This window comes from Salmo salar, chromosome ssa24 (assembly GCF_905237065.1).
Source record: "Salmo salar chromosome ssa24, Ssal_v3.1, whole genome shotgun sequence".
NCBI classification, from domain to species: domain Eukaryota; kingdom Metazoa; phylum Chordata; class Actinopteri; order Salmoniformes; family Salmonidae; genus Salmo; species Salmo salar.
In genome coordinates this window covers 8,539,361-8,554,407 of record NC_059465.1, presented here as the reverse complement: position 1 = coordinate 8,554,407, position 15,047 = coordinate 8,539,361, and the positions used below count along the sequence as shown (strand labels likewise).

Below are 15,047 nucleotides of genomic sequence, written 5' to 3'. Positions count from 1 at the left end.
GGTCAGCATCCCAGAGTCGCCTCTTCACTGTTGACGTTGAGACTGGTGTTTTGCTGGTACTATTTAATGAAGCTGCCAGTTGAGGACTTGTGAGGCGTCTGTTTCTCAAACTAGACACTCTAATGTACTTGTCTTCTTGCTCAGTTGTGCACCGGGGCCTCCAACTCATCTTTCTATTTTGGTTAGAGCCAGTTTGCGCTGTTCTGTGAAGGGAGTAGTACACAGCATTGTACAAGATCTTCAGTTTCTTGGCAATTTCTCACATGGAATAGCCTTCACTTCTCAGAACTAGAATAGACTGACAAGTTTCAGAAGAAAGTTCTTTGTTCCTGGACATTTTGAGCCTGTAATCGAACCCACAAATGCTGATGCTCCGTATACTCAACTAGTATAAAGTAGGCCCGTTTTATTGCTTCTTTAATCAGGACAACAGTTTTCAGCTGTATTCTAATGATCAATTAGCCTTCTGAAATGATAAACTTGGATTAGCTAACACACCGTGCCAATAGAACACAGGAGTGATGGTTGCTGATAATGGGCCTCTGTACGCCTATGTAGATATTCCATTAAAAATCAGCCGTTTACAGCTACAATAGTCATTTACAACATTAACAATGTCTACACTGTATTTCTGATCAATTTGATGTTATTTCAATGGACATTTTATTTAGCTTTTCTTTCAAAAACAAGGAAATTTGTAAGTGACCCCAAACTTTTGAACGGTAGTGTATATTCTGAATTCCATTATGTTTCCCCATTATAATTCTGTTGTTGTCATTCGTTTTAGGTACCTGGGGATCTGTGTGAAAGAAGATAAACTCTACCCTATTTTAGAGGTGATTGTTACTTTCTCCACCTTGGATTCACATGACATGTTCACACTCTAATGTCTATTTCTGAGTCATGTACTGTACATATGCACACAATTAGGAAAACAACCTCTCATTCAACGTCAACAAAACAAAGGAGATGATCGTGGGCATCCACATCGAAGGGACAGCAGTGTGGAAGGTGGAAAGTTTTAAGTTCCTCGGCGTACACATCACCAACAAACTGAAATGGTCCACTCACACAGACAGTGTGGTGAAGAAGGCGCAACAGAAATTTGGCTTGTCACCCAAAACCCTGACAAACTTTTACAGATGCACAATCGAGAGCATCCTGTCGGGCTGTATCACAGCCTGGTACAGCAACTACACTGCCCTCGACTGCAAGGCTCTCCAGAGCGTGGTGCGGTCTGCACAATGCTTCTCCGTGGGCAAACTGCCTGCCCTCCATGACACCTACAGCACCCGATGTCACAGGAAGGCCAAAAAGATCGTCAAGGACAACAACCACCCGAGCCACTGCCTGTTCATACCTCTACCATCCAGAAGGCGAGGTCAGTACAGGTGCATCAAAGCTGGGACCGAGAGAATGAAAAACAGCTTCTATCTCAAGGACATCAGACTGCTAAACAGCAATCACTAACTCAGAGAGGCTGCTGCTTACATTGAGACCCAATCACTGGCCACTGTAATAAATGGATCACTAGTCACTTTATACAATGCACTCTAAATAATGCCACTTTAATAATGTTTACATATCTTACATTACTCATATCACATGTATATAGTGTATTTTATACCATCTATTTCACCTTGCCTATGCTGCTCAGCCATCGCTCATTCATATACTTGCATGTATATATTCTCATTCACCCCTTTAGATTTGTGTGTATTAGGTAGTTGTTGGGGAATTGTTAGAATACTTGTTAGATATTACTGCACTGTCGGAACTAGAAGCACAAGCATTTCGCTAAACTCGCATTAACATCTGCTAACCATGTGTATGTGACAAATAGCATTTGATTTGATATGCAAAAGTACATGGACACCCCTTGAAATGGGCACACGGCCATGCAATCTCCATAGACAAACATTGGCAGTAGAATGGACTTACTGAAGAGCTCAGTGACTTTCAACGTGGCACCGTCATAGGATGACACCTTTCGAAAAAGTTAGTTTGTCAAATCTCTGCCCTGCTAGAGCTGCCCCAGCCAACTATAAGTGCTGTTATTGTGAAGTGGAAACATATAGGAACAACAACGGCTCAGCCTCGAAGTGGTAGGCCACACAAGCTCACAGAATGGGACCGCCGAGTGCTGAAGCACATAGCGCGTAAAAATCATCTGTCCTTGGCGGATGCAACACTCAATACCGAGTTCCAAACTGCCTCTGGAAGCAACATCAGCACAAGAACTGTTCGTCGGGAGCTTCATGAAATGGGTTTCCATGGCCGAGCAGACGCACACAAGCCTAAGATCACCATGTGCAATGCCAAGCGTCGGCTGGAGTCGCGTAAAGCTCACCACTATTGGACTCTGGAGCAGTGGAAACGTGTTCTCTGGAGTGAATAATCACGCTTCACCATCTGGCAGTCTGACAGACGAATTTGGGTTTGGCGGATGCCAGGAGAACACTACCTGCCCGAATGCATAGTGCCAACTGTAAAGTTTGGTGGAGGAGGAATAATGGTCTGGGGTTTTTAATGGTTCGGGCTAGCATACTATGACATTCTACATGATTCTGTGCTTTCAACTTTGTGGCAACAGTTTGGGGAAGGCCCATTCTTGTTTCAGCATGACAATGCCCCTGTGCACAAGGCAAGGTCCATACAGAAATGGTTTGTCGAGATCGATGTGGAAGACCTTGACTGGCCTACACAGAGCCCTGACCTTAACCCCATCAAAACCTTTGGGATGAATTGGAACGCCAACTGCAAGCCAGGCCTAATCGCCAAACATCAGTGCCTGACCTCACTAATGCTCTTGTGGCTGAATGGAAACAAGTCCCCGCACCAATGTTCCAACATCTAGTGGAAAGAAGAGTGGAGGCTTTTATAGCAGCAAATGGACGACCAACTCCATACTAATGCCCATGATTTTGGAATGAGATGTTCGACGAGCAGGTGTCCACATACTTTTGGTCATGTGTATATAAGGTTGGGTTGTGTGTCTGTGTGAGTGAGCCCCTTCATCTGGGAAAATATGGCCTGCAGCAGCCAAAACATGTTGGTTTTTCAATAAAGAAGCAGTTTTATCAACTTCCAAGAATTTCCTCTTCACTTCAGTTTGCTACTCAATTCATTCACATTGGTTGGAGAGTAAAGTAGTGGCAGTGTTCCTTTTCCTTTGAACTTAAACCTAGTAAGTGAGTAAGTGAGGCTGATTGGTCTCTTGGTCTGTTCTCAGTTTGTTATTGGGGGCTGATGGGTTGTTTATATGTTGCAGTACGTGAGTGGGGGCTGTCTGGAAGAGCTGTTAGCCAGGAAGGATGTGTCTCTGTGCTGGAGGGAGAAGGTGGACCTGGCCTGTGACATCACCAGGGGAATGATCTACCTGCACTACAAGAACATCTATCACAGGGACCTCAACTCCAAGGTACAGTAGACCAGGGACCTCAACTCCAAGGTACAGTAGACTAGGGACCTCAACTCCAAGGTACAGTAGACCAGGGACCTCAACTCCAAGGAACAGTAGACCAGGGACCTCATTCCAAGGTACAGTAGACCAGGGACCTCAACTCCAAGGTACAGTCGACCAGGGACCTCAACTCCAAGGTACAGCAGGTCAGGGACCTCAACTCCAAGGTACAGTAGACCGGGGTCTTCAACTTCAAGGTACAGTAGACCAAGGACCTCAAATCCAAGGTACAGTAGACCAGGTTCCTCAACTCCAAGGTACAGTAGACCAGGGACCTCAACTCCAAGGAACAGTAGATTAGGGATCTCAACTCCAAGGTACAGTTGACCAGGGACCTCAACTCCAAGGAACAGTAGATCAGGGACCTCAACTCCAGAGTACAGTAGACCAGGGACCTCAACTCCAAGGAACAGTAGATTAGGGATCTCAACTCCAAGGTACAGTAGACCGGGGTCCCCAACTCCAAGGTACAGTAGACCAGGGACGTCACTGAAAAAAGGAAAACTGCACGCACATCTAATTGTAGATTATTGTCGTATTTGTGGTGCATAGACCAAAAGGTAACCATTTATGAACAGGAACAGTAGAAAGGTCCACACTCAGGAAAAACAGTAGGAGATGTCATCTCACACACTGGCTGCCACTGAACTGGCATCCTATTCCCTATATAGTGCACTACTTTTGGCGTGGCAACAGCCATTGACTACTCTCTTTGACGTCAGGTAAACCCCTACTCTTACGTCAAACGTTTGCAACATCAGTGCTGTGGCATAATGTAGTGATCCCACTGGCTGGTCTCCATTGTAAAAGAGGTCTCCTGATCTCCTGAATAAATAAAGGTTAAATATTTTTTTTTTTGCTGTTGTGGACAATGCAGGATAAGGTTGAATTGTGGCTTATTCAGTAGTCAGACTGAAGCCGAGGATAACTCTGTCCCATGTGGAGAAGACAGCAGCGTAGAAAAATCATTTGACTCTCTCTCCCGGTTGCCAGGTTCCACAGAAGTGCAGGTCAGTTATGTTATGCAGAGGAGCCAAGCAACAAGCACAGTCCATTGTCATGCTAATGTCCTCCCACTCTGAGCGGTGTTATTGTACACACACGCAGACATGTACACACACATGAACGCACACACACACAGGGTTGGGGAGTAATTGATTACATGTAATCGGTTACTAAAAACCTGTAACTATAATCAGTTATGTTACCAGCACACACAAAAATAGCCAATTACAGATACTTTCGAAAAACGAAATGATTACTTAATGGATTACTTTTAAATTCAGAAAGGATGTTTGCGAGAGAAACAAATACATTATGACACCTTTCTGTTTTCTTAATGATATTCAATACAGCCAGAGACCACTATGATGAAATACCAAATGCGTTTGATGGGTCTTTTTTGTCTTCTTCTGGTGCCTCTTAAGGGGAAAGTAATCAGATGACTTTACTAAATGTGGGTAATCCAAAATGTATGTTACTGTTTACAATTTTGGACAGGTAATTAGTAACCATAACAGATTACATTTAGAAAGTAACCTACCCAACTCTGCACACACACGCATGCACAAACGCACATCCAGCCAGCCAGTCTCGCTTAGTCTGGGAAAGTAGGATCAGTGAATCAATAGTAGAGGAACCGTCACCCATATATTTTCTCTCTTTCTCTCTCTCTCTCTCTCTGCACAAGTCTTCACAGCGAACCCTCTCTTTCTCCCTCGCTGCTCTAACACTGGGAACACTGATGGTGACACTGGCGTGTTCCATATTGACGTTTAGCACGTCACCCAGGAAGACAATCCATTTTGCTCTGGTCTCAATGGTGGCATTTTACCGGAAACGAATTTGTGTTTCTGCAACATAATACTGTTGTTTTTTCCCCTGCTAGATCCCCCCCACCGGTATCGTTAGAGCTGGCACTAGGATGCAAACATCTATCTTATGACCAACAAACAATTGCTTTCTTTCACAATTACAGAGTCTTTCAAAAGAGCACTGTAAGGATGTATGACAGAAGCATATAGACAAGACGAGGCATCTTCTCATGTGCAATCTATTTAAATCGTGAAAGAAGGGACTTCCACGCCTATAAATAGCAAAGGATCCAAGCCAGACATGCAAGGTCATTCACTACTTCCAATAAGACATGTGCAGTGTATTTTCTGAAGAGGTAATGTTAGGTTAAACCAATCACTGCTTCAGTTAGAGACATGAGGTTTGGCTGCACAGCGCAGGGCTTCTGACATCTCTCCTGTAGAAGCAGTCATTACAGTGTAAAATGACCAGGGTAAGGAAAGGCATGGTGGATGCAATTGCAAACATAGATCATTTTAGTGAGCTTTACAAGTGAGCTTTACATGAGTAACTGGAATCCAGAGTTAGCTCTGAAGGTCAAATGGCACCCTATCCACTATAGTGCACTACTGGGATCATAGGGCTCTGGTCAAAAGGAATGCACTGTATATGGAATAGGGGTACCATTTGGGACACAGCCTTGGTTGCAGTTCATGCCAATTCCTCAGAGTTCCAGTGGCACAGACCTTTTTTATTTCCCCTCAAACTCTCCATTCTAAATCTGTTCCTTTCTTTGGCTCTGGGGTGAGGGCCCATGCTAAGTTTAGCGGTCAGGTCTGGTGCTTGGAGCGATCTCCAGATAATAACAGGCTACTGAATGGAAACGCTGGAGCGGGAGAGAGAGCTTGTGGCTCCCTCTATAATGGGATCCAGATGCTTAGAGGATGTCAGCCAACAGGGCCCTCCCTCACTCCCTCCCTCCCTCCGCCTGCTTTCCCTCATCAGCAGTTCCTGCTCTGCTCCACACCCCTGTCTGCCTGCCTGCCTGCCTTTCTGCTTGCCTGTCTCTCTTGGGCTGTCTCTGCTCCACACCCCTGCCTGTCTGCCTTTCTGTCTCTCTTGGGCTGTCTCTGCTCCACACCACCGTCTGCCTGTCTGTCTGCTTGCCTGTCTACCTGCCTTCTTATTACCGACTTGCCTCTCTTCCTGACTCTCTCTCCGCCTGCCTGTCTGTCTGCCTTTCTACACCCTAACCGCTCTGCCAGCCTGACTGTCTCTCGGCCTGTCTGCCTTTCTGCCCTGCTTGCCTGTCTCCCTGTCTGCCTACCTATATTGCTGTCTGTCTGCTTGCCTGCCCTGCCTGACTGACTGTCTCTTTGCCTGCCGGCCTGTCTTACTGCTTGCCTGTCTCTCTGCCTGCCTGTCTACCTGTCAGCCTGTCTGCCTGTCAGCCTGCCTGCCTACCTGTCTCTCTACCTGTCAGCCTGCCTGCCTGTCTCTTTACCTGCTCGGCTTATGTAACCACTCCACTATTGAATCTTGGGTCCTCTATAGTAGCTTACCTACTGTTACGGAGCCCAGGCCCCAGTCATCTCCCATGCACTCTCTCCACACTTACAATAAATAGTCTGCTATGGTAATCACCACCGAACACACAGTTGGGCTTTGTTCTCTGTAAGCATAGATGCCAAAGCAGGTGGATTGTCACCTCTGTAGCCCACCAACAGATCCCAGGTCAGAACTGAATCATTTAGCATGGTGGGGAGGTGATGAGTGCAGATTCCATTGAGTCAGGCTATTTAAAAGTGTCTGGTCTGGGTTATCCCCTTCATAATGGCTTCGTCCCAAACGGCACCCATATTTCCTAGACCAGAACCCTATGGGGCACATACAGTTATATCTGCTTATACTACAGAGAGAATTAAGAGTCGTTCCATGACATGTCTGTCATCACGTTTTTCTCAGCATTCAAAACGCCTGATTTGATTTGCTCAGGTAGCTAAAGCATCAAGTAGACCTACAGACAAGTGTAATGTTGAACACGTCAGGTTCATGTGTGAGATTCCAAGGCAGAGAATGTTCAGTTGAGTTGTCTGTATATTCAGACACATTTGCTTTAGTTTGATGATTGCCGTGATCGTACTATAACAGTGTTACACTACCCTCTGCTGGCAAGCAGATGTCAAAACAGAAATGCTTAATGGTGGCAGGACTTCTGTATTGGAAAAAAAGGGACTGAATGAAATCTCCTTAATATGACATGTTGTTTATTTGGCTGGATCTAGCCATGTCATGTTGAAATGTCTTGGCATACTGGTGTGTATTGGGGAAAGTCATTTTCTATATGGTATATATTGATACATGTTATTGGTATATTGATGTGTATACTGTAGTCCAGTGTGGCATTGCCAGGGTTGGGTGTTCAATTCCCACTGGGCCACCCATGTGAAAAAGTATGCAGACACTACTGTAAGTCACCTTGGATAAAAGTGTCTGCTTAATTGCATAAAGTAACCTCCAAAATGATTGGCACCCTTAATAAAGATTAGCAAAAAAAATACTGTATAAAAGAAATAATAGAAATACTGAGCTATATTGTATACTCAAACAAAAAAAACAAAAATTATATACTAATACAATTGCTCAGAGAAAGATATTTTGTTCGACAACAAGTCATATTTTTCTCGCTCAGAAAGATAGGGATCAAACTTATTGGCACCGTCGTTTTCAATACATTGTGCATTCTCCTCTTGTAAGGATAATGGCACCGAGCCCTATTCTATAATGTTTTATGATTGGAGAAACATGCCAGATTCTTGATATCATTTGGTCGGCACTTATGGACTGCCCTCTTCAATTCAAACCACATGGGATAGACATAGCAAAATGTAGATTTCATTGTGGATGTTGATGTGTGCTTGGGGTCAATGTCTTGCTGGAAGATCCACTTGTTGCCAAGTTTCAGCCTCCTGGCAGAGGCAACCAGGTTTTTTGGCTAACATTTCCTGGTACTTTGTAGAGTTCACGATGCCGTTGACCTTAATTTGAGCCCCAGGACCAGTGGATGCAAAATAGCCTCATAACACCAAATATCCACCAACATATTTTACAGTAGGCATGAGGTTCATTTCTGCACATGCATCTTTCTTTTGACACCAAACCCACCACTGTTGTGCGTGGACAAAGACCTCTATTTTTGTCTCATATGACCATATCACCTGGTTCCCATCCAAGTGCCACAGCCAATGTATTAAATAGTTTTTTTCCCTCATCAATCTACACACAATAACCCATAATGACAAAACAAAAACATTTTTTTAGAAATGTTTGCTAATAAAAATGAAAAATAAACAGAAATATGACATTTACATAAGTATTCAGACCCTTTACTCAGTACTTTGTTGAATCACCTTTGGCAATGATTACAGCATCGAGCCATCTTGGGTATGACGCTACAAGCTTGGCACACCTGTATTTGGGAAGTTTTTCACCTTCTCTGCAGATCCTCTCAAGCTGTGTCAGGTTGCTGCACAGCTATTTCCAGGTCTCTCCAGAGATGTTTGGTCGGGTTCAAGTCCAGGCTCTGGCTGGGCAACTCAAGGACATTAAGAAACTTGTCCCGAAGCCACTCCTGCATTGGCTTGGCTGTGTGCTTAGGGTCTCCTGTTGGAAGGTGAACCATCGCCCCAGTCTGAGGTCCTGAGTGCTCTGGAGCAGGTTTTCATCAAGAATCTCTCTGTACTTTGCTCTGTTCATCTTTGCTAAATTCTTACTAGTCTCCCAGTTCCTGCCGCTTAAAAACTTCCCAACAGCATGATGCTGCCACCACCATACTTCACCGTAGGGTTGGTACCAGGTTTCCTCCAGATGTGACGCTTGGCATTCAGCTCAAAGAGTTCAATCTTGATTTCATCAGACCAGAGAACCTTGTTTATCATGGTCTGAGAGTCTTTAAGGGTCTTTTGGCAAACTCCAAGCGGGCTGTCATGAGCCTTTTACTGAGGAGTGGCTTCCGTCTGTCCACTCTAACATAAAGGTCTGATTGGTGGAGTGCTGCAGAGATGGTTGTCCTTCTGGAAGGTTCTCCCATCTCCACAGAAGAACTCTGGAGCTCTGTCAGAGTGACCATCGAGTTCTTGGTCACCTCCTCGACCAAGGGCCTTGTCCCCCGATTTCTCAGGAAGAGTCTTGGTGGTTCCAAACTTCTTCCATTTAAGAATGATGGAGGCCACTGGGTTCTTGGGGACCTTCAATGCTGCAGACATTTTTTGCTACGCTTCCCCAGATCTGTGCCTCGACACAATCCTGTCTTTGAGCTCTACAAACAATTCCTTCAACCTCATGGCTTGGGTTTTTGCTCTGACATGCACTGTCAACTCCGGGACCTTATATAGAAAGGTGTGTGCCTTTCCAAATCATGTCCAATCAATTGAATTTACAACAGGTGGACTCCAATCAAGTTGTAGAAACATCTCAAGGATGATCAATGGAAACGGGATGCACCTGAGCTCAATTTCGAGTCTCATAGCAAAGGTTCTGAATACTTATGTAAATAAGGTATGACATTTTTTTTTGTTTATACATTTGCAAAAATGTCTAAACCTGTTTTCGCTTTGTCATTATGGGGTATTGTGTGTAGATTGCTTTATTAATTTGATCAATTTTAGAATAAGGCTGTAACATTACAGAATGTGGAAAAGGTCTAGGGGTCTGAATACTTTCCGAAGGCACTGTATACTCACATATGATTTCTTACGTCTGTCTCTGCAGAACTGTCTGATCCGTGTGACAGCGCGGGGCAGGGAGGCCCTAGTCACAGACTTTGGCCTGGCCAGAGAGGTGGTGGAGCTGCCGGTTAAAGACCCAGAGAGGAAGCTCTCCCTGGTGGGATCTGCCTTCTGGATGGCCCCGGAGATGCTTCGCGGGGAACCCTACGACCGGAAGGTATACATGCCACCAAGACCCTTCATTGGATAAGATGTGGTTAAGAACACTCTTTTGGAGGCTAACGGAAAGATTCAGGTTTTTTTCTTCATTTTCTCGTTGTTTGAACACAGCTCATTGTTGGTTGGATGATTGGTATGTGGGTCTGTGTTGTCACCAGGTGGACGTATTCTCCTTTGGGATTGTGCTCTGTGAAATACTGGCAAGGATCCCTGCAGACCCAGAGATTCTACCAAGAACCCAGGTAAAGCTCAACTCTGTATTCACCTTATGCACGACCGTACAGTGAAAAAGCTTTGTTCATTTTGATATACACTCACACAAACACACATACTGAATAGAGAGCTGCAGGAGACATACAGCACAACTGGACATAGATCCAGGTTTTCTGCCGTGTACCCTGTGTGGAAGCTCTGCCGTATGCACCATGTGTAATGTCTGCTGTGCATGTGCGTGTTTGACAGGACTACGGCCTGGATGTGAGTGCGTTTAGGGAGCTGGCGAGCGGGTGTCCTCAGCGCGTGTTGGAGCTGGCAGCCAGCTGCTGTCTGGTGAGTAGACACAGTGCAGTATACTTTACAGTACAGTTCATGGCTGCCTACAGATACAGTATACTTTACTGTAGTAGATACAGAATTAGGTACCATAACTTTACTGTAGTGAACGTTACATGGCTGCTTACAGCCCGATGACCAGTATAGAGCCCTAGCTATGTGTAAACTTAAATGAAAAGCCAAAATCTCTTTGTCTCTGGTCTGATGCCAGACAGACTTCATATGTCAGAAGTAGTATTTCAGGACCCACATTCACAAAGCAGTAGGAGTGCTGATCTAGGATCAGGTCTTTCCTGTCCATTTATTACATTTACATTACATTTAAGTCATTTAGCAGACGCTCTTATCCAGAGCGACTTACAAATTGGTGCATTCACCTTATGATATCCAGTGGAACAACCACTTTACAATAGTGCATCTAAATCTTTTAAGGGGGGGGGTTAGAAGGATTACTTTATCCTATCCTAGGTATTCCTTAAAGAGGTGGGGTTTCAGGTGTCTCTGGAAGGTGGTGATTGACTCCGCTGTCCTGGCGTCGTGATGGAGCTTGTTCCACCATTGAGGTGCCAGAGCAGCGAACAGTTTTGACTGGGCTGAGCGGGAACTGTGCTTCCTCAGAGGTAGGGGGGCCAGCAGGCCAGAGGTGGATGAACGCAGTGCCCTTGTTTGGGTGTAGGGCCTGATCAGAGCCTGAAGGTATGGAGGTGCCGTTCCCTTCACAGCTCCGTAGGCAATCACCATGGTCTTGTAGCGGATGCGAGCTTCAACTGGAAGCCAGTGGAGAGAGCGGAGGAGCGGGGTGACGTGAGAGAACTTGGGAAGGTTGAACACCAGACGGGCTGCGGCGTTCTGGATGAGTTGTAGGGGTTTAATGGCACAGGCAGGGAGCCCAGCCAACAGCGAGTTGCAGTAATCTAGACGGGAGATGACAAGTGCCTGGATTAGGACCTGCGCCGCTTCCTGTGTGAGGCAGGGTCGTACTCTGCGAATGTTGTAGAGCATGAACCTACAGGATCGGGTCACCGCCTTGATGTTAGTGGAGAACGACAGGGTGTTGTCCAGGATCACGCCAAGGTTCTTAGCACTCTGGGAGGAGGACACAAGGGAGTTGTCAACCGTGATGGCGAGATCATGGAACGGGCAGTCCTTCCCCGGGAGGAAGAGCAGCTCCGTCTTGCCGAGGTTCAGCTTGAGGTGGTGATCCGTCATCCACACTGATATGTCTGACAGACATGCAGAGATGCGATTCGCCACCTGGTTGTCAGAAGGGGGAAAGGAGAAGATTAATTGTGTGTCGTCTGCATAGCAATGATAGGAGAGACCATGTGAGGATATGACAGAGCCAAGTGACTTGGTGTATAGCGAGAATAGGAGAGGGCCTAGAACAGAGCCCTGGGGGACACCAGTGGTGAGAGCGCATGGTGCGGAGACAGATTCTCGCCACGCCACCTGGTAGGAGCGACCTGTCAGGTAGGACGCAATCCAAGCGTGGGCCGCGCCGGAGATGCCCAACTAGGAGAGGGTGGAGAGGAGGATCTGATGGTTCACAGTATCAAAGGCAGCAGATAGGTCTAGAAGGATGAGAGCAGAGGAGAGAGAGTTAGCTTTATCAGTGCGGAGAGCCTCCGTGACACAGAGAAGAGCAGTCTCAGTTGAATGCCCAGTCTTGAAACCTGACTGATTAGGATCAAGAAGGTCATTCTGAGAGAGATAGCAGGAGAGCTGGCCAAGGACGGCACGTTCAAGAGTTTTGGAGAGAAAAGAAAGAAGGGATACTGGTCTGTAGTTGTTGACATCGGAGGGATCGAGTGTAGGTTTTTTCAGAAGGGGTGCAACTCTCGCTCTCTTGAAGACGGAAGGGACGTAGACATTTATCTTAAAGACTGATCCTAGATCAGCACTCCTACTCTGAGTCGGTTTGTGTATACAGGCTCTGATTTTGTTTTAAACCCCAGACAAGACCCGGTACTGATCCTTATGTTTCCTCTGTGTTTTCAGATGGAGTCCTTCAGGAGGCCGGCATTCATAGAGCTGCTGGATGAACTGGGGGAGATTGCTGAGACTCTTGAGCCGCCCCCTAACCCGCCCCCTAACTCAGAACAGACCACTGGGTGAGCAGCCTGGGCTGGCCTGGTCTGGCCGAAGCCCCCTGCCCACCCATCAATCTGGAGGAAGTTCTGTACTTATATATGGGCTGAATCCCAAATGGCACTCTGTTCCTTGTATAGTGTACTACTTTTGACCAGGGCCCTTTAGAGAATAGGGTGCCATTTGGGACACAACAACAACAGACAGCTGCGCAGGGCCAGGGGACAGAGTTCCCCAGGATGACCTCTCTATAGGGGCTGACCTCTATGTCTGTGCCTACCTACACTGCACCTATAGATGTGTCGGTGCGTGGATCCACAACTTTCAAATTAAAGACTGGTGGATTGACGAATGGAAAAGACTATATGTGTCTTCTTGAAGAGAGGGTTTCTTCGGAAGCTGGAAGGCTTTACTTAACCAGTTCCACACACTTTGTGTGCAGTTGAATATTTTACCTAAGGGGGATAGCAGTTGGGCATCATTTTGTTTAGCGGCATGTCTCACCTTATTTCAACGTTCTTTCCTTAAATTCATCTAATATTTCTACTTTTTGTTTGTTGTTGTTTATGACAGTATTTTGTGTTGACGATACAGACATGAATCTGTTGATGTCTTTCCTTCCAGCGTTGTTTTCTATTGTCTATCTAGCTCAAGTTTCTATTGTTTATTCGACTCTACCTAAATGACCAGACGCTAGAGAGACGTCATGTTCAACACTCCATGTCACCTCTTCTCAGACATGAAATTGCCTCAGTTCAGTTAGCTGCGCTGTGAATAGAGATGTTGTTGTTCACAGCCTACAAGGAGCTCAACAAAGACCTCCCCACGGCCCTGATTCTGACCTGCTGCCGTCAGTCCAGCTAGCTAGCACAACGCGGACGCCCGGCTGACGCCAGTGGGTGGGCACACAATGTAACAGAGTTTGATTCGTAACCTCACACCTCAGCTTGAAATGTCTCTACGCGTGCTATCAAATTGGTACTTTTTCTATTGGCTACTGTTAAGCAAACACAGTGACGCTTTACATACAGTGGATAGGTCTAACATTAGCTACTATTCAGTAATACTCAATTCATTGTCCCTGAGCTCACTCTACCTGGCCGAAGATCTTATTTCAATAGATTTTGAAAAGTGCTGACACGTAGGAAAGTCAGCCAATAACAACTTTCTGTGAGAACTTTCCAGTGAAGTCAATGCTCTTGCCAAGTGACCAGTATTTACCAGTGAGTGTGTGCCCGTCTCAATCTGATGTTTCAAGTATCACTTGAAGAGTAGAGATATATTTTATTAGCTTTTGTTGTTGTAAAAAATTATATTTTTATTGAGCTATTTTTTTTTTTAAATCATATCAAATAATAGTTCAAATTGAACAATCTAGACATTCCTCCTGTCATAAAACTTTTTTCGAATTTTAGGTTTTTAAAATATTATTAAATATCCCCTCCTCCTCTGCTCTGGCAGGTCTTTGTGATATTCTATGAAGGAAGTTCTTACTTTATTTGGACTTTGTGCACCATTACTCTGAAAAGCTAAAGACATTTGTAAGAAATGAAAAATAGGCATTTAAAGAAAAAAAGTGATATTTGAAACATGTACATGTATTTTACAAATGAATTGCTTCTTTCAATAAAAGTTTTTTCTAGTACAGGGTAAGATTGAGTCGTGTTTGGCATAGATTGGATCTTACATCGTCAATGGTGGTCTAGGTCCAGAATTGTAACTACTGTATTGTAACTACTGTAACTACTGTATTGTAACTACTGTAACTACCAACTTGTTAGGGGGTCAGACGTGGCTTTGCTTTCATGTTTGGTTACCTTGGCAACTCCACACCTCCTCGGCTGTTCTTGACCATGCTAATCAGATTTCAGACTGGCCCTAAGCTCTTTGAAGCCTGGTCATTGGCGTAGTCAATTTACAAAGTGATTATGATGTACTGTACGTAACATCTTTATCTGAAACATCTGGGTCATGCAAAACGTTTTGAAACTGAAATTAGCTCGCATTTTCAGGTGGTACCTCCCTGCCTACTGAGCATGGTCCTAGTATCTGGTCTGACTGTTCTCTTCCTGTTCTTCACGTCCTGTTGTGTGAACAAACAAGCTGCATCCCTCTATAGTGCACTACTTTTGACCAGAGCCCCATGGGCCGGTGTCCTATGGGCGGGTGTCAAAAGTAGTGCACTATAAAGGGAATAGGGTGCC

At 45.3% G+C, this 15,047-nt stretch overlaps 1 protein-coding gene across 3 annotated transcripts in view; it reads left to right on the top strand.

Moving 5' to 3' along the window:
* Nucleotides 1-14,491, top strand: part of LOC100195200 (dual specificity testis-specific protein kinase 2) — a 30,163-nt gene extending 15,672 nt beyond the window's left edge. For all 3 annotated transcript variants that reach the window (XM_045707103.1, XM_014171023.2, XM_014171022.2), the window contains 6 exons: nt 788-836; nt 3,272-3,421; nt 10,028-10,201; nt 10,362-10,445; nt 10,666-10,752; nt 12,754-14,491. In XM_045707103.1, coding sequence (XP_045563059.1) covers nt 788-836; nt 3,272-3,421; nt 10,028-10,201; nt 10,362-10,445; nt 10,666-10,752; nt 12,754-12,870 — 661 coding nt within the window. In that variant the 3' untranslated portion in view covers nt 12,871-14,491. The remainder of the gene's footprint in view (nt 1-787; nt 837-3,271; nt 3,422-10,027; nt 10,202-10,361; nt 10,446-10,665; nt 10,753-12,753) is intronic.
* Nucleotides 14,492-15,047: the final 556 nt, after the last annotated feature.